The sequence below is a fragment of the Cordyceps javanica genome, chromosome 3 (assembly GCF_051103115.1).
Source record: "Cordyceps javanica chromosome 3, complete sequence".
Classification (NCBI taxonomy): Eukaryota; Fungi; Ascomycota; class Sordariomycetes; order Hypocreales; family Cordycipitaceae; genus Cordyceps; species Cordyceps javanica.
The window spans coordinates 447,732-469,702 of NC_139297.1; the positions used below are offsets into that span (position 1 = coordinate 447,732).

Genomic DNA, 21,971 nt, shown 5'->3' on the forward strand with positions numbered 1-21,971 from the left:
CGTTCCTGGAGCCAGCTGAGTCGATCCTTCGGCAAATGAGATGCGAGCGGTACGCGCCGAGGGTAGCCCAAAACAAGACTCGGCGCAGTATCGAGTTCGCAGTCATCAATCACGGTTATGTTGCTTCGAACGATATGTCAACGCAAAACCGTGGCGACCTCTGAAGTCGAGTAGTCTTGGCGAACTATAATTTGTGGCCAGTTATCGCCTGTAGGGTTCTTATGACGGTGTACACCAGTCATATGACTTCTTTTGCCGCTTGCCAGGGCTCGCCAGGTAGTCAATGGTACAGCCAACCAGACCACTGTCAGCTTCGAGGGTCCTAAATGGTGTAGATAAAAGTGGCCAAAGCTTGCAAGTGGAAATGAAACAGGCGTGATAAATGTGCGATAGGGTAATGAATCAAGGGCAGCGCAAGACATGTCCACGCTTTTGCGATGGATGATAGGCGTGGCCAGGTGACCATCATCGACCAAGCACGCAAGCCCTAGCTTGTGAGAGGCGTTGTACTGAGTGGTGGCCAAGACATTGATAGATATGAAAGCATCGTAACCGGGTGTCTTTCGAAGTCCCTGGTTCATGGAGCAGGGGTTGGACCGCGCTGCAGGAAACATACACCTTTCATTTGCATTGTGAGCCTTTGGTAGGCGAGCTTCATCATTGTCAGCAGAGGCGATCACGGGTGCACTCCTCAACAAGCCAACCGACCTGCACAAAACAAGGCAGTTTAGCACGTGGACTATTTCGCACGCACGGGGCAAAGAGGAGAGGCGAGTAACAAATGCTGACCAGTCAATGTCTGAGGGCAACGTGAGGCTCCTGTCGGGGTTTGGCCCAGCTTCTCTCGATAGCCAATGGCGTTGCAGGACGGACTTGCCCTCCAGACAGCGTCCCTGACAAAAGCTCTAGGCGCGGTAATTGACTGGCGCTAACGGTAGTAGGAACGTATTCTGCACGGCGCGATTCGTCAGAAAGCATTTGGCTGAAAGGGCAGCGCGGCCCAGAGGTTTGGGATACAGAACGTAAGATGGATTGCCCGTAGCCAGGTTGCCTTGTCTCGCGTCGGCTTACTCGACTGGTCGGTATACTCATTCGGTCCAGGACACAACGTGGGCAACAAGGCAGGCAAGGCGACCCCGCCATGGCCCCGACGGGTCGGATGTCATATGGCCACTGGCTGTGACGCCGTAAAGAGCGGTCGGAGACGTCGGGTGACCTCGCGCCGGGCGAGGAGTAGGCGGCGAGGAAGACTTCGTACTTGGCTCGGCGTCATCGTCAACGACCCACGAGACGTGGAGACGAGAGATCTACGATTACCCATTGAAACGTGTCTCTGTCTGTGATGGGCCTCTGGAGCCGCCAATTGCCATCCCTCACTAGCCTCTTGTTAGTTCGCAGGCGTTGCGACGTTCTGTTGCCAGTAGCTTCGGACCAGCCCGCTGTGGCCATTTTTACGTCTCGCGGCGTTGACCCTGCCACGTCACTAGCCTCACTGGGGCAGCGGGTGTGGCAGTGTGTGGCAGTGTGTGGCGAAGCAGCCAACTGCTGGCTTCTGCATTTTGCAAGTAAGTAGCTGGCTGCCTCTTAATGCCCAACCCAGCTACAGATTCCAACGCCGTGCTTCCATTTCCGTCAGGCTTTCACATATCTGCAAGTATGCAGGTCTTACGGCATCGATATGGCTCGCAGATGCACTAGCTAGCCCGCGGCTACCAAGCTGCTGCCACGATGCAAGCAGCGGTATTACATGGTTTACAACTTAGCAGGCTTTTCAGCTTGGCAGGCTGGCTGCAGCCATTTCCGCCCAGGGATGCATCTACTGCAGCACTGCCTTGCAAAATTTTGCTTACCAGGTCGATATCAGCGGCATCCAAGAATAGTATCGTCGAGTCCCGTCATTGAGCAACGGCGTAGTGCCAACACATCTTCCAATTGCACGAGCTCGGTAAAAAACGCCTGACAGCGTGGCACTTTTGCCACTGAGAATGAGCTTGATGTCTAATAATTCAGACAAATCTGGCAGTCAGTGATTGACGCCGTGGGGAGTTATACCCCGGTGTGTCTCTACAACCACTGCCGCGGTACAGGATGCCATCAATCTGGACCCAGAAACAGCTTACTCTTGCTACTGACAAAGAAACACGAGTGATTCCTCTAAACGAATTACTGGTATGGACTTGAAAGGCTGCCGACTGCTATTCTCTTAAATGCCTTGCAGGGGTATCAGAGGCCAGAGCACTGCGGTGCCATTGGACAATTATTGTCCAATCGTAGTGGCGCTACACTTCTGGACTGCCAGACTTTCAACCAATTGCTTGCCGCTATCCAGATTCAAGCCAAATGGCGCGGGACTGTCACGAAAAAGGAGACAAGCAAAGTGGGTGATGTGTGCGCAGATTTTTCACTGTTTGTTCCCTCTCCCACCACCTTGGGTAGGACGGGAGATGCTCCCTGTGCATTGTGCAACTTAGCTGGGGTTTCGAGTCCGCGTTATAGAGGGTGTGATATCTGACACTCCCTCATCATATATGACGTGCCTTCAAAACTCTCGAATTCATTCTTCCCTTCTCACTGACATTGGCGGAGACAGGTAATCTAAGTACTGAGTAACGAGTTGACGAGGTCATCGTGCGGGCCATGCAGGTCAAAACTGGAAGCACACGACGATCACTAACTAACATCTCCGTTTCTGGTGGATTCTGGCCCCGAGCTGAAGGCTTTTCAACACCAATCGCACAATCAAGCCGCCCCCCTGTACGGCCGTTTGGCCGTCTTCGGCCTCCAAGCTCGCAGCAATATAATCCGCAGCCGTGTTGCGCTAGTAGGGCACAGCATGTCTTTGAGGCTGGCTCCGTGCAATTACGGAACCATACGGATCAATATGGCTGCATTGCATGGCCGACCTCGATTGCTGCACGCATCTGCTTTGTACCAGTAGACAAACGCGTGCTGGTCGGCGCCATGGTAGCTTGCTGACCCATTGGTTCTAGTCAGTGCTGCACAACCGCTCTGATGTCAACCACAGTGTGGTAAGTTGCAACTTCAATGCCATTGTGCTCGGCACACCACCACAACGAGTTGACGCGCGACGGTTAGCGGGCGAGCATTTGTGGCGGGCGCCATTTCCCTAGTCGCTAGTTACTAACTGCGCCATTCCCCAGTTCGCTTGCCAGATCGTCCTGTCGGAGGGCAATCAGTGAGACATACAGAGCTGCATGTCCGAGACACGCATATCCTGCTAACCGTTTGGCAGCATCCAACTCATTGCAAGCAGTTGGCGGGCGTCGTCCAAAGCCGAAAAATCATCTTTTCGATCATTGCAACGCCGGGGTTCCTGTCAAGGACGGATGAGAGGTATGAGAAGGCCTCGTGCATACTTTTTGTCACCCACTGTGTTTCGAAGGACGGGATCAGTGTACGTTACAGGGCGCCGCAGAGCCTGTCGGCCGTCCTGGAGTCGGTCTATTAGCGTCCGGCTAACGTTATCACTCCTCCGGTTTTTGGAAGTGATATCCACACAACTACCATCTACTGGCCACAACCCACGCGCCGCCATGGACCATGACACCACACAAAAGCACCACAACTAGGATGTTTTTAAAGCACGCCTCCATTACTTAGTACAAGACCCTACTGGGCTAATAAGCTAAGGTTCTGGGCCAGCCCGCCGGGCCATTCCTTCCCTGCCGTGGTGCCAGGGACCACAAACAGCCGCCGTGGATATTCTGGTCATACAACAGGGCTATTAACAGTGCCAATTCCTTGGTGCCTCGTTCCAAGGCCCACCATGGGCGCCGCATGTTAGTTGGTGGTTGCGCGTTCAGCACCAGAGGCAACAGGTAGACAATGGCCCGCTCCCTCAAGCCTGCAGGGGGGGGCGTATCGTGTTGATGCCCAATTACAGCACCATCCCGGCACCATCGCCCTCCCATAGGACAAGTTGCCCATGCAGGTCGATGGGCAGGATCCCACCGACACCACGGCGCAGTTCGCCTGTCAAGTGGCTGCTTTGGGGCCCGCCCGTCCACCCAACAAGATTTCTCTGTAGGTCGTGGTCTTGCTTGCTCATACTGATACTATGCCGAAGTTGGCACTTTGTCCTATGGCGTTCGGCGACTCCAGCCATAGAGGGGTGCGCTCTGCCTGGGGAAATGCGGCCAGGGGTGCTGGCCTTGTGCCAAAATAGAGCAAAGTTCTGCACACCTCTGGACGTGTTTTCAAGTGCCGCCACCAGATCCTAGAGGTGTAAGTATAGGTGCAGTCACGTCCATCCACGCCTGGCCTCTTGCCTTCGCCCACATCACTGTTTTCCCGCAGTCCTGATACTCGTCTAAATACCATGGCTTTTCCGGTCGCCACACCACCTTGATATCCCGTTGTCATTTCTTCCTCTCTTCTTGTCATTAGGGTTGCAAGTTGTCGACTACATGCGAAACTTGCTACCTGAATACGATCAAGCAAAGTCTCCGGGTACTACTCTACAGACTGATTTCTTTTTGTCACGTCTATTTCCCGTCATTCACAACCTCGAAATTCTTCTACACCACGCTGGGAGCCTCAGTACCCTTGTTTCCCTTTTCGAGGCGGCCAAAAGGGAATTTTAACCTGTCCCCGGCCCCGTCAGCTTACCCGCACACTGTCGATTTTCGCTCCCCACCACCTCGCGCCGATTCCCCCTCCACCTAAGGACTCCTTCGTATTCACCGTTGGTGTGCCAGTTCAGTTAAATAAAAAATCAACTTGTCCTATCCTCAGTCTCTCACAACATCTTTCCGTCTGAGATACACCACTTGGATATCTGCTGGCGGCTTTTGACAGAGCTTTTACCAGCAACTGGATACTGACGGTCTGGTTACAGTCCCATGACCGCTGTTAACCAACAACAAACGACCTGCATCAAAAGAGCAACCCTTTAGGAGTGAACCTCTCTGTGTCTCTTTTACTCTTGCGAGCCATCAAGGAAGTCATAGTCAATCATTCCTTACGCCACTATTCGGACCGCGCAGTGATACGCAGTGGTGTGAAGCAGGCTCTCACAGACTATGAGTCAAATTTGCTAGAAATTCCTTGCTTGATGCACCACCACCATGGCATCTCTCAAGCGAGAGTTTGGGGGATACGGCCTGCCTGCTAATCCATCTGATGGCGTTCGGTCACGGAGGACGCAGACCCTCACCACAGGAGGTCTACCCCGACCGGTCAACTCCCATGCGACCCGTGAAGCATTTCTCACCAAGCCGGAAAAGATCAGGCAACAGCAGTCGAGAGCTCCAAATAAGTTGGTCAGGGTAGCAGGAAGATCCGAGTCGGGACTGCCAGTTCCGACTTCTCCGCCGCAGAGCCATGAACCCAGACGAATGCCCTCCATCAGCGTGTCTGGTTCCGCCTCTTCGCGAAGTCGCACCCAAGGCAGCCTCGACTCGTCTTCCTCCGGCATGTCTTACGAAAGTAGCTTGAAGAGTCTTGGGGAGCAATCTATCAAGCGCAAATCGATTTCGTCTCGCAACGCCACAATTATGGAGGACGCCCGCCAAGTTTCGTCGTCACCGAAAAGACAGTCTATGGCATCGATTGACGAAGCTCTTGATATCTATCTCGACATTGGCTCGAAGCCGACAAAGCTGGACGCAGTCACCTCGAAGAAGTCACTAGATATAGGATCAGCAACTCCAAAATCACCATTCATCTACCCGGAATTGGACCGCTATCGCAACCATGAACAGCAAAGCTCACTGGGGGCACGCAAGCCTTCTACCGATGGCCTGTACAAGCTTTCAACGCATGATTTACCACCTCCTACTCCTGCTAGTGCAGTATTTTCAGGAAGCAGTTCGCAGTTAAGTACGGTCAGTGCCAGCCCGTCAACTAAATTCTCCGCGTCTCCTGGACCAGGCCCGTACAGCCGCGACACTACACCGACCTCAATTTCGTCGCAATCACCGGGCTTACTTGTACCGAGCCGTCCTAGCTACTACACAAAACCTAAGCAGTTTAGCCCGTCAAACACCAGGCCTCCTGTTACCCGTCGACGGGCTGGCAGCATTCCCGACGCAGATACGATAGCTCCAGATCCTCGGGGTCTAGCGGCGGTTCGAGAATCGGTTACCTCCTCGTCATCAAGCTCAACAGTCAGGGATGGGGGGCGAAGCACACCCCAAAAACGCTCAGGAAAAACTGCGGCAGCGCCTCCTAACCCACCGCCTAGGAAGTCGTCCCAAAAGTTTGGAAGGACGAAGGAAGACGCAACGCAATCGGAAAAGACATTCGACACCGGGAACAAAGGAAAAGGGACAACGTCCCCACCTCAGCGACCACCAATACCTCTTCGTCCGAGCCGTAAAGGTACTCCGGACTTGAAATCTCAATTATTCGACCCCGTCCCAGTCATTCAAAGCAACTTGCGCGGTAGCAGACCCGGCTTAGGTGACAGAAGAGGCAGTGCGTCTACTAGCCACTCCCGGAAGTCGTCCTCCCCAATCAAACCTCCAAAGAATGCATCGATATCTCACCTCCCAATTGATACCAGTAGTTTTCTAGCAGCAAAGGAGACTGCGACGTCATCCAGGCCACACACTGCGAAGTCCACTTCAAGCGCCAAATCCTCGACCAGCCGCTTCAACTTCTTTGGGCGCAGGAAGACGAGCGAAGATCAAGACGAAAAGAAGGAAGCACGGAAACTTGCAAGAAAAGGCCCCGCGGCTGGTACAGGCCATGAAGGCTATGGGAAGATTGGGGCTGTGCGCCGTCGAAGTGGTGGCGCGACTCACACTTACAATTTCGCTGGGCCGCAGGCGTCGCAAGAAACAATTGCGAGCGAAGACTCATTCTTTGCTGAACGTATGCACCCGGTCATCATTTCGGGCGGTGGAGTAGTAGAAAACAAGAACAAGAGCTCCGAATCGTCACCGACAGACAACAATACTCTACCTGTCGACAGAGAGCTCACCACGTATTCGACTAAACTTCAACCATCTCTACTACCTTACAGGGAGAATCGCTTCTATAACAGCAGTGACTCAGAAGACGGAATCGAACGACCGACCTTGGCCTTGCGCCGCTCCGTCCAGAGATTGCAAACTGCGCCTGATAGTCCACTACGGCTTCCGCAACCGATCGATACATCAGGTGTATCGGGATCGCCTCTTACCAGCATTGATACCAGTGTGCTATCGGATGACTCTCATCTGGAACTTCACAGAGATTATTCTCAAAATTCTATCCTCTCGCAACAAGCTCCCCGCAAATTGAAGAAGAAGCAACGCTCGCCGCGCAAATGGAATTTCTTCGGACGGTCGAAGAATACACCAGAGCCTGACAGTACTTTAGGTGCTACTGTTGCCGCAACTGTAACAACAGTGGAAGTCGATAAACGCTCAGTTCCATATTATGCAATCATGGATTCTTCTGAGCATGGAGACGCCGAGGACCCCAAAGTTCACGACGTCTTGTATGCTGCCAATGTTCTTCCACGGCACATCGCATCCAATTCTTTTGAGCTTCGACGCCCTTCGCCTATTATTGACAGCACCACAACTACCGCTACGTTGGCACTTGCTGTCAACGAAGATGTCTCAATACCAGCTCGCAGGCCGAGTCGACTTCAGCAAGTTGGCCGCATTCCCAAAGTTGCCACGCGCTATCACAACCCCACCTCCCCAAGAAGTTTTTCTCGACCCTTCAGAGCAAGTTTGCAGCAGCAGCCTGATCCTCTAGAGTCAAAGGAACCCGCATCAATCGCGCGTGGTCTTGATCCGCTATTCTCAACATCTAGTTCTGGACTCATTACGGAGGACTCAACAGGTGGCAGTACCGCTACACTGACTACTTCACAAAACCTTCATCCCAACAGTGGCATCATTGACGACACACCGCAGAGAGAGTTCTTATCATTTTCACCAAGAAAATTTTCAGTCGGAACGGCTTGCACAAGCTCTACATCATCTGGGCTCTGCGGCTTTGCAGGAGCTACTGCCATTATTCCGAAACCAGATGATCCACCCGTGGAAGATGAGATATGGGATGAATACAATGATCTCCTGGGAGTTGATTCAGGGCGTCTCAGGCGATCGACAACGTCTTCCAAGGGAACGCCTTTCCACCTGGAAACCTACCAAGAGAAGCTCGGCCAGGCATTCCAACTGGAGTCTCCTGTTGTTGCTGAGAGGAAGGTTTCTATGCTCTCTGAGATGTCGCGATCAAGCTACTGCAGCGCCGACATGACTGAGAGGCTTAGAGCGGCGTTTCAACCACACCACTCCTCTCTCGGTGCTGGCGATGAAAGTCTCTGGATGAATCGAAGGAGTGCTGAGTCTGGCGGATCGCGGCGCCACAGTTCTGCTTCTACTAAGACACGACTTTCAGGTAGCAGCTCTAGTTCTTTTGACTATAGCTCACCCTTGGCACAAGTCAACCTTCGTGTTGGCTCAATGACTGTCAGCAAGTGGCTTACGTTCGGGCACGTGCTTTTCAGTGATATCCGCCATGAATTGATCGCAGACAAGTCAGACTCTTCTTCTGACGCGGCTCGCCACTCAATCTTGGTAATTGACGGACTTGGAAATGATGACTGGTCTTTTTACGTTGCCGAGACCTACCCCAAGGCCAACTTTTACAATCTCTCTCCCCGCGCTCCACTGAGAGAGAATATTAAGAAGGGGGAATCGAATGCTCTCCTGAGTCCGCCGAATCATCATCAGGTCCAATATCTCGATCATCTGTCCAAATTCCCTTTTGCACCCCAAAGCTTTGACTCGGTTGTGTATCGCTTTCCAGTCGCCGCACCTGAGTCACACTATCGCAACATCATTGCCGAGTCGCGGCGAGTGCTCAAGGCTGGGGGCTACTTGGAGCTGGCCATTCTCGATCTTGACCTGAACAACATGGGCAACAGAGGTCGTCGCACAATGCGGCACTTGAAGGAGAGGATTCATGAGCAGTCGCCTGCGACGAGCCTCGCCTCTGCCGCCGACATCCTGGTGAAGCTGCTTGGAAGCGGAGGCTTCTCGGGCATCCGTGCAGCAAAGGTTGGAGTTCCCGTGGCAAGCTCCATCATCCAGCCGAGAAGCAGCGGCGGATCGGGCAAAAAGCCGCAGCCACAGGCCCCAGCTAGCCTCTCGGATCTGATGAAAGAGAATGGCCCAGCCGCAGACGCCAACATCACCAAGATGGTGACCCGCGTAGGCCGCTGGTGGTACACGCGCTGCTACGAGAATGCAGCGGGCATCAGGGAAGGCCGAAAGAGCATATGGGACGACAAGGCACTCCTGAATGAGTGCCAAGAATTGGGAACCAGCCTGAAGCTCACTGTCTGCTGCGCTCGTGCACCGGACCGAGTTACTAGCCTGTAACAGTTTCTTACCTTTTTTTTTTGTTCCCTTACACTTCTCTCTTAGAGACATGTCGCAGGAAAAGCGCAAGCTATTCCATTGGTTCTCATGATTACCAATGGCAGCGACATCTTGTTGTTACAACACCTTGACCCCAAAAAAAGACCTTGGCAGCAGTAGTTCTGCCAATTACACGCTCAGAGCGGTAAGGGCTCACGCCCGAACGAGGATGTCGCTCTCACGCCATCCGTTTTTTCTCTCTCTCTTCTCATTTCTCCCTCTATTCTTGCCTGGCAGAGAGCCGCTTGGTCCGGTTTCCTCTCCCCCTCAGTCAAGGTGCCGCCAGTACCTGGCGCGCCCCTCCAATCTCGTGAGCTTGCTTGCTACTACGCATGTCTGCTTCGAGCAAGCACCGAGGGGCGCAGCTTTTGAAGCCGTGCTGGGCATTGTGCTTTTCTTGCCAACGCCCCTTGGATGCTTGACGACTTTTGTGTGATTTTGTCGTTTGGTTTTATTTTCTTTTTTTGCGCTTGTTTTGGCTCCTTCTCATTTATTTTTCTTTTCTTTTCTTCGCTCCTAATTCTCTCTTGTTGCATATTGTTTGCCAGCGGATATATACATCTCTGTATATCGTCGGACTTACGTCGTTATGATGGCATGAAACGGAGCGGCTAAAAACAGGCAATTTCTTTGGGCGAGATGGGTTTTTGTTTGGGCCTATATGCATTTAGATACCCCCCCATCACATTATTTTGTTGCTTGGATAGCGTTGGCATAATTAGCAGGCGGTCATTTACATTTGACATTGAGTCCCTTCTTCCAATCTCTCTCTTAATCATGCAACTGTCTATGTGGCTGTGTATTTATTACATTCGATGGTATACAGAGTATAATACAAGACTAACTTGAAGCCTTCTTGGCCCTCTACGCTTCTGATTGCGTTTCGGGTTCTTCGGTCGGTGTGCTCATTTCAGCCGGCCACTTGCGATACACCGCAATGAAGCCACCGCCAGCGACCCGCCCGCCGACCTTGGGCCGCATGACCACGACTGGTTCTTGCTCTGCGGCAGATTCGTTCTCCAAATCTTCGACATGCGTCACCTCCTTCGGCACCGGCTTGGGCTTGACGATCTTGACATCCCAGTGTCTGCCGCCGCAGCCGCCGTCGCGCACCCCGTCCGCCGTCGACGTGGTGGGGAGCTCGAGCACCTTTTCCAGCCGCAGCGGGGCCTTGCTCTCGAGCGCCCAGGCCTGGAACTCGGCGATCTGGCTGACGGAGGGGTTGAACAGGACGAGCACGGCGTTGCGGTGCAGCGCCTGGACGAGCCTGCCGGCGTGCTGCTGGGCGGCCGGCAGGTCGAGCACGGCGCGGGAGAAGACGGGCCGGCCGCCCGAGGCGGCGAGCCGCGCCGAGACGTAGCTGTCCACGCTGTCGACGACGTGAAAGTCCACGTCGGCGAGGTACTGCGCGCGGCGAAAGTTGCGGACAATCTTGTACGCGGCGCGCGTGTGCTTGCCGTTGCGGTCGAGCGTCTGCAGGACGGCGCGCCGCGAGGCCTTGTAGCCGGCCAGCAGGGCGGCCTCGCCGGCGGCGAGCTCGAGCACCCCGCCCGCGGCCGCGACGTTGCGCGCCAGGGGGCTGCTGCGGAGGATGTGCCGCAGCGCCGGCGGGACGGGCGGGTTGGCGGCGTGCAGGGCGCGCGCAATGTGCAGGCTCAGGCTGCCCATGCCGGTGCCGGCTTCAAAGACCTCAAAGGGGCCGTCGTCCTGCCCCTCCTCGCCGTCCTCGCCGTCCTCGCCGGGACGGTTCAGGTTGAGGTCAAGCAGCGACACGATTGTCTCGGCGTCGCTGGGGTAAATCTAGAAGCGAAAAGAAGTCAATGTAAAAAGTTACCAAGTGAGGAGGGGGAGGGGGCTGTCTGGCAACGAACCGGCGTGGCGGATCTGTCGCTGTTGACAATGTAGCTCGCCAGTGTAGGCTCATGTATAGCGACGACATTGCCCTTGTCGTCCACGGTGCGGCCCAGGATCTGCTTGCCAATCAGGTCCGACGAAGAAACAGAAGCGCCATAGGACAGCTTGACGCGGGTGTCACGTCTGATGGGTGCTGTGAGGTGCCATTTCGGAAACTTGACCCCTTGCTGGCGGAGAAAGAGGACGTCGAACTCTAGGCTTCTTGGTGAGGAGTTGCGCGACAGAGGGAGCCTTCGGGGGGGCCAGACTGACCTTTGATCGTCCTGTAGGATGAAGAGAGCCTCTTGCAGGTACTTTGAATCACTAATTTAGGGCAAGCACGACGTGACTGCGTGGTCAACATGATGGCGCAGTGTTGCCAGGGGGTCCAAGGTGCATGCCCAAATTTTGCCATGGTCGGCACTCCACCACCAAAAAATGCAGTTAAGTAATGATTCCTCACAAGCTACGACCTCGGACAGGAGAACAGGAGAACAGCATATGTGATGGCAGATATGGAAATAGCAATGAAGCTGTTTCACTGCCATGATTTTCGCAATTATTGTATGATTTTATTGTTTCTTTTAGAAATCAACACGTGATACTATTATGTGCATACGTGGGCAGGTGCTAGTAACGTGCCAAATTGCCGAATCGGCAAAGAAAAGAAAACAGCAAAGCCTCATGATATTTTTGGTCGCCTCCCCATCTCCGAATAATGCTCCCCTTTCCGCTATCCGTCCACCCACTGCTGCCCCGACAAGAAAATATATTGGAAAGAAATAGCTATGCTGTCGCTCGTGAAGCTGGCCCGCCGCCAGGTTGGTATCGTTTCTCATTTCGAACGCTCGCGATCAAATGTTAAGACTAATTGTACAGTGTGAAATGAGGAGGGTCGCGATGTAACTGCGTCCACACCAATTCCATCAATATTCAGCGCGAAAAGAAAAAGGAAGAAAAAAAAAGAGGCAACGTTCGAAAGCGAAGAGCAAAACGAAGAACAAAATCAACAAGTCGTATCAAACACGGAATCCCCTGACAGGAAGACGCTTCAACCAAGTATGCTGATGAGAAGTGCAGTCGACGTCAGGGTAGTAAGGAAATTGTATATATCAGGCTGCACAAGGCAACGAGCACAGCCTTTGAGTATCCAAGGCCTGGTTCAGATGTAGCCCAATCGGTTGCTGCCGCCTGATTGCTCGAGCGCTGTAGCCCAAGAATCCGAAGAATCCAGCTCGTGCAGCGATGTATGAAGGTCCTCTTCGAAATACGGATGCAGCTTGACACCAAGGTGGTCCTCGAAGATGGCCACAGCAGCATCGTAGCGCCGACGGCAGCGCTTCGTCCATGGACTCAGTCGCACTGGGCTGTGGTAGCAGTACGCATTCGACTTGGAGTCTCGAATCCTGCAAAGAACCTTCATGCTCTTCAGTGTCACCCAGAGCTCGGTTGTGGCATGCTTGGTATTGTCCGACTTGGGCTCCGTCGCGTACATTAGTTGAAGGAGCGCATAGCGAACGATTAATACCTCGGGGTCTGTTTCGCCATTCTTCTGTTCCAGCTGCTTTTGAACAATGCGGAGCTCGAGAGAGATCTTCTGAAGCCGGTCAAAGTTTACGTGGTTGTTGAAGTACGCAAGATCGAGCCAGGCGCGGACCACGTACGGATGCCGTCTTCCATAGATGGCCTCCAGCTCGTTGGCAAACAACGGAGAGCAGCCCCAAAGCAACTCTGACAGAACTGCGGCGCCATGATTCTGTTGCACCTCGTATAAACAACTGAAAATGAGACGCATAGGATGGTTACGATCCAGGTTGGTTGTCGAGTGCGCGGCGAGATACTTGCAGAGCGAGGAGACGAGACCCAAGTCACGGTTTGCCATGCCGGTCAATAGCTCAAAGATTCCTAGGGGCGAAAGCGTTTTCAGGTCTTCTTCCAGTTGTTTGAATGCCCGCATGAGACTCTGGCCGCCAGTATCGGTATCTAAAGCCTCGAAGAAGAAGTTGGCTTCCAGCAGAATTTCAGAAGACCACGCGCCCCATGTTTGGACCACGGTCCAACCAACTTGTGTGCCAATCTCAGATTCAAATTGGCGGCACTGAAGAAAGGCTTTCCGAATATTGCTAACGAGGATTTCCTGAGCCCGGACCAGCTCGGGGGTGTGGAAGTAAATTGGTGGCGGCGGCGGCGTTGGTGTTCGACAGCGGATATGCGCTGGCAGATCAATAGGCTGTTCAAAGTCGATGAGGTCGTACTCTGTGACACCTTTACGCTTAAGATAGGTGCCGAGGTTCACTACCCGGCCATTGCGTACGAATTCGGAAATCTTGCCTTCGGCATCGCGTTGGAACTTCATTGACAAGAGTCTCTTTACTTCGTCCTCGGTGTTGTTCTTGACGAATCCCCACTGTGAGAATCGTGTCTTGTACATTTTCGGCCTACAGCAGTATATTAGCCAGTTGCTTCTACAGCCCTTGAGTGTTACTCACGTCGCTTGGAAACTGTACTTGTCCGCCATTATGGACATGACTTCTTTGAGAGGTTTGCGGTCATCCAAATATAGGGAGCGAATGGTTGGTTTGTGGTGCTCCCAGACCTCTGCAGGTACCAACTCTCTGCCTGGACGCAAACCATGACCTCGAAGTGCGGAGACTGCCTGCCTGAAGGACTATTCCTGCATGTTAGCCCTAACTCGAAGGGTTATTTTATCAGATATCTTACCGAGGGCCCAGGTGAAGTCACATCTGCAGTCGTGGAAGGGGTTGCGGGCGTCTGTGGTGCTTGTTCGCTGCCAGGGCTGGTGATGAGAGCTTTGGTGTCAAGCTGGGGACGGGGAGGTTTCGGTGGTGGCTGCAACCTTGAGCGAGGCGGCTTCGGAGGCTTGGGCGGTTTGATTGGGGCCTTTCCCTTGTCCTTGGCGGGCGAGTTAAAATCTAACGTTATCTGATGTGTTTCCTGGCTCGGCTTAGGCTTGGGCGGAATCGGTGGCTTCTCGAACAAATTCCTAGAGAACGTTACAGGGCTCTCGGGTGATGGTTCTTGCTTTATCTTTGGTGAGGATGGAGGCCGCCAGATGGAAAAACCTGGAGTTCCGGAAGCGATTGAGCTCCCAAATGAGCCTTTGAATGGTCTTTTCTGCGGCTGGACCGACTGATTATTACTTTCCGCACTCAGCTGGCGGGTAAGCTGATGGACCGGCTCGGCTGGCTGGCTTGGTTGTGAAGGTAGGCTCGGTTGAGCTGGCTGTGTTGATTGGTTGGGCTGAGTTGGCTTGACCAGCTGAGTAGACTGGATCGACTGATTAAATTGGCCTGGTTGAGGTACTGCCGGCTGTTTTCTGTTGCTCAATTGTCGGCTGAGCTGCTGGTGAACTTGTTGGGCTGCCGCAAAACTGGCCTGTTGAGAAATTTGAGGAGTGCCATGCTGGATTTGTTCGTTTTCCTGCCGTGTGGGCTGTAAGCTTTGCTGGCGGTTGTTGGGATCAATTTCCGACTTCAAAAAAGTGAGAATGTTTCGCTCGACATCGCCAAACATATTGGAATCGGTATTCATGCTTTCGGCGTCCAGCATTGTTTTAGGCTCTCCAACCATGGGAGTCCGCACACTCTCTCCCGAAAAGTGTGATATCCCTGGGGCAACATGAGCCCGAATGGCACTGATATGGGGACTGGCAATCCGCGCGTTTGGGAACGTTCCAAAGGTAAGAAGTGGCGAGTTTGACTCCATGCTGTTGATATCCTGTGGGCTTGTGATCCTTGAGAGTACGTCGCCGAACGAGCCATAGTGTGAGTCAACAGGGCTACCGACAGGGCTTTGTGCGTGGTTGGCGTGTGCTGCACTGGTCAAACTGCTAAAATATGAGGAGAAAGATGAGTTGGTCATTGACGGGTCTGTTTCCGCCGGGCTGGGGGCAGTATTGACGATTGGCCTCGGCGGTAGAGGGGGCACATAATCCTTTTGCTCGAACTGAGCCACCAGGCGTCCTACACCGCTAGCTTCGGGATGAGCTGAGGGAATCTCGTCAAAATCGATCAAGTCTTCTTGGTCGTGAAATGTGTTTTGGTTGCGGAAATGAGAGCCATGGCCTGTTGGAGTTGGCGTCCAGTCCATCGCATGCGAATCTATCCGATGATGCATATCGTCAGGCATCTTGGCGAGCTGCGATGGAGCGATAGACCCTAGATCCTCCCCCGAGGAAAAATAGTTGTGCTGCCGCATATTGTCATAGGCATCGAGAGAGAATCCAGACGCCCTGATTTTGTCCGCATCATGGTCAAACATGGCGGTTCTGCCTCGGTACTGGAATCAGTACGGCGCAAGGGTGGCAGGCGGCGAGTTTGATGGAAAATATCAGGCAATGTATTAGCCTTTGGCCGATACCGTTAGTTTTCGAGACTTGAAGGCATCCCTTGCGCGCGGGTGAGCCAAGGACAAGGGAGACCAAAAGACAAAATTCAACAGCAAGTGTGGAGGGGCTCAACGATGCAGCCCATGCTAGTTGCACGGCGTAGACGTATAGGCGAGAGCAGACAAGGTCGGACGACAGCTGAACCGTCAAAGATACCGGCGAAAAGATACTATACAATGAGAGGGCTTGTCCAGATAAAGCGAGGGGCGTGATAAGCCGTGATGCAGGTGAGAACTGTGAGGTGGTGCGGCCTGTTGATGAGGAGTGAAGCCAAGCCCGTGTGAGCCAATCGTGCTAAGGGTAGTGGCGCAGCAAACAGACTACAAAAATCAAGGTTGGCAGACAAGCAAGGCTGGTCGCTATCAAGAGCTGTGTTTCGATATCGAAAAAAGAATGATAAAGCACTCAAAAGGAAGCACCGTTGTGCCTCACCGGTTGGTTAGTAACGTCGAGAGTCAGATAAGAACAAGAGTAGGCGGGGAGTGGAGAGGAGAGTAGACGGAGTCTGGGAGGGGGATGTAACCTGAGGCGAGCTGGGGGAACAGCGATTACAGTGCTAACACTAACAGAGAGAGCAGTAATGAAGAGAACGCCATCAGACTGGGGGAAATGGAGTAGGGCTGCCAGCCATTGCGTGAGAAGGACGACTAGGGGCCGGACAGCATGTGAGGCAAATGCCACCATCGGCCTGAAAGAGAAGGTGAGAAGACGCAAGCCACCACAGACGAGCGGACGGCGCCAATCAAAGGACGCTGATACTGGCCCCCTGGCTCGATCCCGCATACAAGACCTCCGGGGGAGAGCAGAGCTGGCCATCTGGCTGAGCAGGGACCTCAGGAGCCTTGCAACCTTGTCACCACCGGTCCACCACCACTTCGAGAAGCCATCCTTTGGCGCGTTCTAGTGGATGGACGGCCTGGGATGGGGGTGGTGTGCTGTGGCGTGGCGTCGCCGGTTGCTAGTTGCTACAGACGGACAAACTTGGTGCGAGGAGCCAGGGAGCGCCACCATCCAAACAAGGACCAAGAGAGGGAGTGAGTGGTAGCATCAGCAGCCTGCGACCGGAGGGCCCGACGCGCGCCGCGCTCATCATGACAAGACTGGCCGTTTCCCCCCTTCCCAAACGATGGGCCGAAACGTTGCGACCGCCCAACCTGCGAGCCGCGACCTCTTTCCTCGTCTGTCGCATGACACCCAGAGAGCCAGAGCCAGACCTGTTCGACCCTGAACCCGGACAAGATTTAAGATCCTGGGGGACTGCAGAGCGGGCACCGGTCCTGTGGGTACACTGCAAGCTGAAGCGGACACGGCCTAGTATTGTGGGCATGGGCAAGTCTTTGCTGCGGGCGGCGTTGTTCGTCTTGTGCATCACTGGGCTTTGGTCGTTCCCCTCCTCTGGGCTCCCGCCATTGGCTGGACGGGGCAGCAGGCGACAGGAGGGCTACGGTCCAAACCAGTACGGGATGGATACACACACGCACAAGCACACACACCCTGCCAGCCAGCCTGCCTGCCTGCCTGCCCTCAAGAGGCGTTCGGGAGCACCCTACCTGGGCTGATGCCACCGCCACGACGAAAGTGTGCGCGGTCAAGGGGGAAAGCTGGCCGCGAGGGTGGGGCGGGAAAGATGCGCGACTCAGGCCGACAGAAGGACGAAGCCAGACTATTTACGAAGAGAACTGAAAATAAAAACGCAATGAGGAAAGGAAATGGCGGCCATGAGTGCCCCCCCGATTATGTGTTGAGTGTGCTGGACGCCGCCGCTTCGGTGTTGTGGCGCCGCCCCATATGCGAGAGGAAGCAAGCCCGTCAGTCATCACCCACAGGTCGGCGGGGGACGAATTAATGGGCGGGGGACAGATTGGTAGAGAGGGAGGGCATTGGCGTCGCCAATGTCCTGTCATCTCCCCCCCCCCCAGCCTGGGTCCTTGTCGTCGTTCTGAGCCTTGCCAGTTCCGACAACGGGGAATCACTGACGCACGGGGGCAGGCAGGCATAATAATGGGCGCAGCAAGCCAGATGCGCTCTTGCTGGCAGCATGAGCCGGACAGGGCGAGACTTGCATGTCTATGAATAGCGCCGAAAGAATGTCTTGCGCCCAGTGTTAGATGGTGTCTCAACAGCAACGCCTCCTTGGGCATGGCTTTGGCGGAGTGCAGGCTCCAATCAGTTGAATTACCCGGCCATGTGGCAGAAAGCCACGGCGTGTTGATGTCTTTGTGTTGGGATGAATTGATCGGACGGCCAACGGGCTGTTTCGACCTACCAGTACTTACAGTGCGACGCACGCCGAGGCTTTGCCCGTGCCGCTCTCTAGTTCAACGGTCGAGTAAGCGTCGGCCTCGCCTGTACGGAGTACTCAGTAGCACAGTAGCAGCGAGACTGCGGGTGCGGGGAAAATTACAAGGGACCCTCCAATAAGGTTTTCTGTGTGAGACTGGACTGGGCAGCTCACTTGTCTTGAACGAGAAATGCCATGCGAATGTCGATGGATGGTGAAATCAACTCGCCAGCGTCTGTGAAGCCGCGGCGACACGGAGCAACGACCAACCACATTACCGGTAAGTGGGAAACGAGCGCGAAGCAAAGATACTTTGCCAAGTCAATCTCGTCATCTGGATTCTGACGCGCACTCCACTACTTTTACGATAAGGGCCCATTTCAACTTTCCGGATACCGGTCAGTGGTGGAGAAGGCATGTGAAGCTGGCGGGCGCGCCCGTCGTCGAGGAAAAAGAAAATTTTTTCTACAAATGTCCGTTCCGGTGACATGCATGACCAGACGCGGAGGAACTCATATTATCGGTTCAGCATTGTTCAGAGAGCGGCGCAATTTCAATGGCAGGCGTCAGTATCAGTCCTCCGGTGCATCAGACGGCCATGCGCACTGGAAGTGAACGTAACATGCGTTTATATTATATGCCCATGTATACCTATTAGTGGCGGTACAATAAGTACTCGACGACTCCTGGTTTCGCAGCAGCGCGAAATTGCACACACACACACGACTCGCATGGGCAACAATTACCGCCAGTGCGAGCCATCGCAGAGCAAGGCCAGGGTTGACGCCACAACTCGCGCCGCTAGACAGAAAAAGGTAGCATTGCGGCGTCGGAATGGGAGGGCGGGCCCGGAAAAAGCTTTGCAGCCTCGCCAAAGAGACCTTTCTTTCCAAAGCTTGTTGGCACTGGTTAAAAACTCTCGCATTCTCGTGAAGCCCCCCTTAACTTATAAACACCAAAACCAAGTACTCAGTACTGGAGCTTCGACCGGTAACCAACTACTGGTACTTGGCATTCAAGCTCTTTGCTCGAAATAGCAGGGACGAAACTACGGAAGCGGGGAAGGGACGATCGCCGCGGCCAGCGGCCATCGCAGGCAAGGCTTGGCCGCTCTGTTATGCTGCCAAGTCCATCTTTACGAGGACGGACGGGCAAGACGGGTAAAAGATGTTATTCATGCGGCCAGGGAGTCCTGACAAGAGATGACCGGCCTCGACCGCACCCGTTGCAGGTTTGTCCCTCGAGGGTCTCCCCCCCATGCCCCCCTTGCTCGTTTGGCGGAGCGGCAGAGTCGTCGACAACTCCATGTATCCCTACCCCTGTGATAACAGCCGAAGCAGCTTCCTATTTTGACTATTGAAGAGGGCACATGCGGGAGTACAGCAAACAGCGGCCCGAAGCTGCCAACACAGTTCTACTGATAGGCAGAGGTAAGGAGAGAGAGAGAGAGAGATGGGAACGGCAGAGGTGGAAAACGCACATTGAGCCAGCTTCCTCTTCTTCCTCTTCTGCCTGGACTTTGACGGCGGGGCCGCGCCGCTTCTCACATGCAGCGACATTGGCGAGCAGCAAGCAGAACCACATTTGTTTTATTCTTGTTTTGTGCTGCTCCGATGAGATTAATGCAGGTCACACACCGAAACTGTCCAGGGCTGAACGGCGGCTGCCGCACCGGGGAGCCCAGCATTGCGAGGGCATTTCCAACTACAAGGTGTGGCGGACGCACACGCACGCATCTGGCTGGCATGCGGGCGCAGAAGCGCTTCGCCGTCGTCTTCTCCCCCAACCCTGCTCTCACCCTGTCCGACGTGTTTCTCTGCCCCAGCGGAGAGGGAAGAGGGCCAGCACCCGGGATGAGTAGCAACGCTGAGAAGTAGGTATCAATAGTGGCTGGCGTAACAGGGAGGGCGAACGATTGCGACCGTCGCAAGCATCACGCGGCATGGTTTCAGGCTCGGGGCGCCAACTGTCGCCGCATTTTGTTTCTACGCGTTCCGTCATACCTTTTTTTTCCGTTTTTCCTTTTTTCCCCTTTGTTCGGTGGCGCCATGGTGCTGATAAAACATGACTAAAACGAATCACAAATTTGGGCGCGCCGCCGCCGAAAGAGGCGGGAGCCGGGGGGCGGGAAGGCGGAGGGAGGAGCCAGGAAAGTGTGTGACGCGGCAGCGGAACCAAGGGGAAGCACAAATCTTCGCTTGACGTCGGCTAACACGGGGATTTACAGCCTTTTGCTGAAAGGAGTGAACGTAATGGCTTCCTTTCTCCCCGCGTTATGGTCAAAGGTTGCGAACATGATATGCCCCCCCCCCCCCTTTTCCTCCTCTTCCCCGCCTCGTACCCTCGCGGGAGGCGTACATTCCCCATGGGGTTTGAAACGGACAGACGATTGATGATTTTTGTATGTCTGGGGTACAGATGGCAAAGCTCGGTGTTTTTTTTTTTCCTCTCCTTCCATCCCCCTACAAAAAAAAGGCCCGCCAAACGACGGTAATCTGGCGGCGTCGACAAGCCCTCTTGTAACTGTAGGCCACACCCATCCCCTCACTGAGCGCGACATGCCGGACGTTTCTCGAGGATCCGAGTCTTCAACGCGTAGCTCAGTTTCGTAGTATGTAATGGAAATGGCTGCTGCGCCACGCATTTCACCCAAAGCGGCCACCCAACGCACCAACAAGGAGGGGGGGGGGCAGTACTTGCTTGGTTACGACGTCGAGTCAGGACTAACAAGCTGTGTTTTGCGCCTTGCCAAAGCGACCATCCTTTGTATCTCCTTATTAATACTTGGCCCTACGTTAATGAGGAACAAGGTACAAGGAACAAGGTTCATTACGAAAGGGGAAAAAGGGGATTCCGACGTCTGTTAGCACACCTTTTGTCGTTTTTTCTTTTTTTTTTAAATATATATCACAAGAAAAAGCCACACCGAGACATAAAACAGTCTGCCAAGTAAGTATGTCTCGCGGCCTATAGACGGCATGTTTTCCCCCCCTCCGCTCTCCTCCCCTCCCGTCCTGCCCTTATCCTTTCCTTGTCCCATTGTCCTCTATGGGGATAAAAAAAAACGTCAAGAAGAGAGGAAACAACAGACAGTAGAGAAATACGGCCAAAAAAAAAAGGACGGCTATGCTTTCTAAATATTAAAAAACCAAGGGGGAAGCGGGGGAGGGGGGGGGGGATGCGTCGCCGTCGGATATCGGCAAGGACAAGGAAAAAAAAAGAACCGACTACCCATTAGTTGTAAGTTGGCCGATACAAGTGCTGAAACGAAACACGAACCTGTTCCCTTTTTATTCTTCCTTTTTTTCCCTTCCTTCTTTGCCCCCCCTGCTGTCACTTTTTGGTTTTACATGCGTCCCCTTCTGTTACGTGTGCATCGTCCTACTTACTTCACGCTAGTTGGTAGATGAGACCAAGGGTCGGGCCTTAGCACAAAGAGAAGACGGGACAAAGGTGGAAGGTTCTCGTGTGCGGTGAGCAGAGTCTTGCGGTGGTTGGGCTGTGAAATATTCAAAGACTCTCACCCAACTCTCACGACGGGCGTAGAATTTCTCAGTCCTCAACATCTAACTCTGACAACAATGTGTTCTCACGCCTCCGTCCGGTCAAAGATGAATACGAAAGAAAGAGAATGATAGCATGCGTGCCCATGCGGGACCATGTATTAATCTATAATGATTTCGACTTCTAGCCCATGCCCTTGCCGCCCCTCTCGTAGCATCACACTCTCCTCGTATCCCATGCATGTCTTTTTCGCCGTTTATCTCAACAAGTTCCCTCCTTCGCCCTGGTTTGTCTTTTACTTCTTGATGACGCGCTTTCTGCATTAAAGAAAAGGCGACGATAAGACGAAAGGGGGGAGCGGTGAAAAAAAAAAAGAAGCAAAAGAAGCATGACCCCTCCCCCAATGCTTTTAGGGGGGGGGAGAAAGAAAAGGACAAAAGGCCCAATCTGGCCACCATAGATTCGACAATCCAAAACGCGAAAGCTCGAGAGCTAGAAG

General features: G+C 53.8%; 4 protein-coding genes across 4 annotated transcripts; 2 read left to right on the forward strand and 2 right to left on the reverse strand.

Annotated features, from left to right (window-relative positions):
• Positions 1 to 5,087: 5,087 nt before the first annotated feature.
• V2A60_004368 (uncharacterized protein) lies at positions 5,088 to 6,340 on the forward strand (the record flags this gene model as incomplete). The annotated part of the gene is made up of 2 exons (XM_083255688.1): positions 5,088 to 6,089; positions 6,206 to 6,340. 2 exons carry the CDS (start codon positions 5,088 to 5,090, stop codon positions 6,338 to 6,340), a joined length of 1,137 nt encoding a protein of 378 aa, XP_083111814.1.
• Positions 6,341 to 7,394: 1,054 nt separating this feature from the next.
• On the forward strand, positions 7,395 to 9,347 carry V2A60_004369 (uncharacterized protein; the record flags this gene model as incomplete). The annotated part of the gene is made up of 1 exon (XM_083255689.1): positions 7,395 to 9,347. The coding sequence occupies one exon, from the start codon at positions 7,395 to 7,397 to the stop codon at positions 9,345 to 9,347; it is 1,953 nt and encodes a 650-aa protein (XP_083111815.1).
• Positions 9,348 to 10,250: 903 nt separating this feature from the next.
• V2A60_004370 (S-adenosyl-L-methionine-dependent methyltransferase) lies at positions 10,251 to 11,643 on the reverse strand (the record flags this gene model as incomplete). Its single annotated transcript, XM_083255690.1, has 3 exons — positions 10,251 to 11,186; positions 11,258 to 11,493; positions 11,553 to 11,643. The coding sequence occupies 3 exons, from the start codon at positions 11,641 to 11,643 to the stop codon at positions 10,251 to 10,253; spliced, it is 1,263 nt and encodes a 420-aa protein (XP_083111816.1).
• A 798-nt stretch (positions 11,644 to 12,441) lies between these two features.
• V2A60_004371 (Clr5 domain-containing protein) lies at positions 12,442 to 15,560 on the reverse strand (the record flags this gene model as incomplete). The annotated part of the gene is made up of 3 exons (XM_083255691.1): positions 12,442 to 13,717; positions 13,769 to 13,947; positions 14,001 to 15,560. The coding sequence occupies 3 exons, from the start codon at positions 15,558 to 15,560 to the stop codon at positions 12,442 to 12,444; spliced, it is 3,015 nt and encodes a 1,004-aa protein (XP_083111817.1).
• Between the last annotated feature and the right edge of the window lie 6,411 nt (positions 15,561 to 21,971).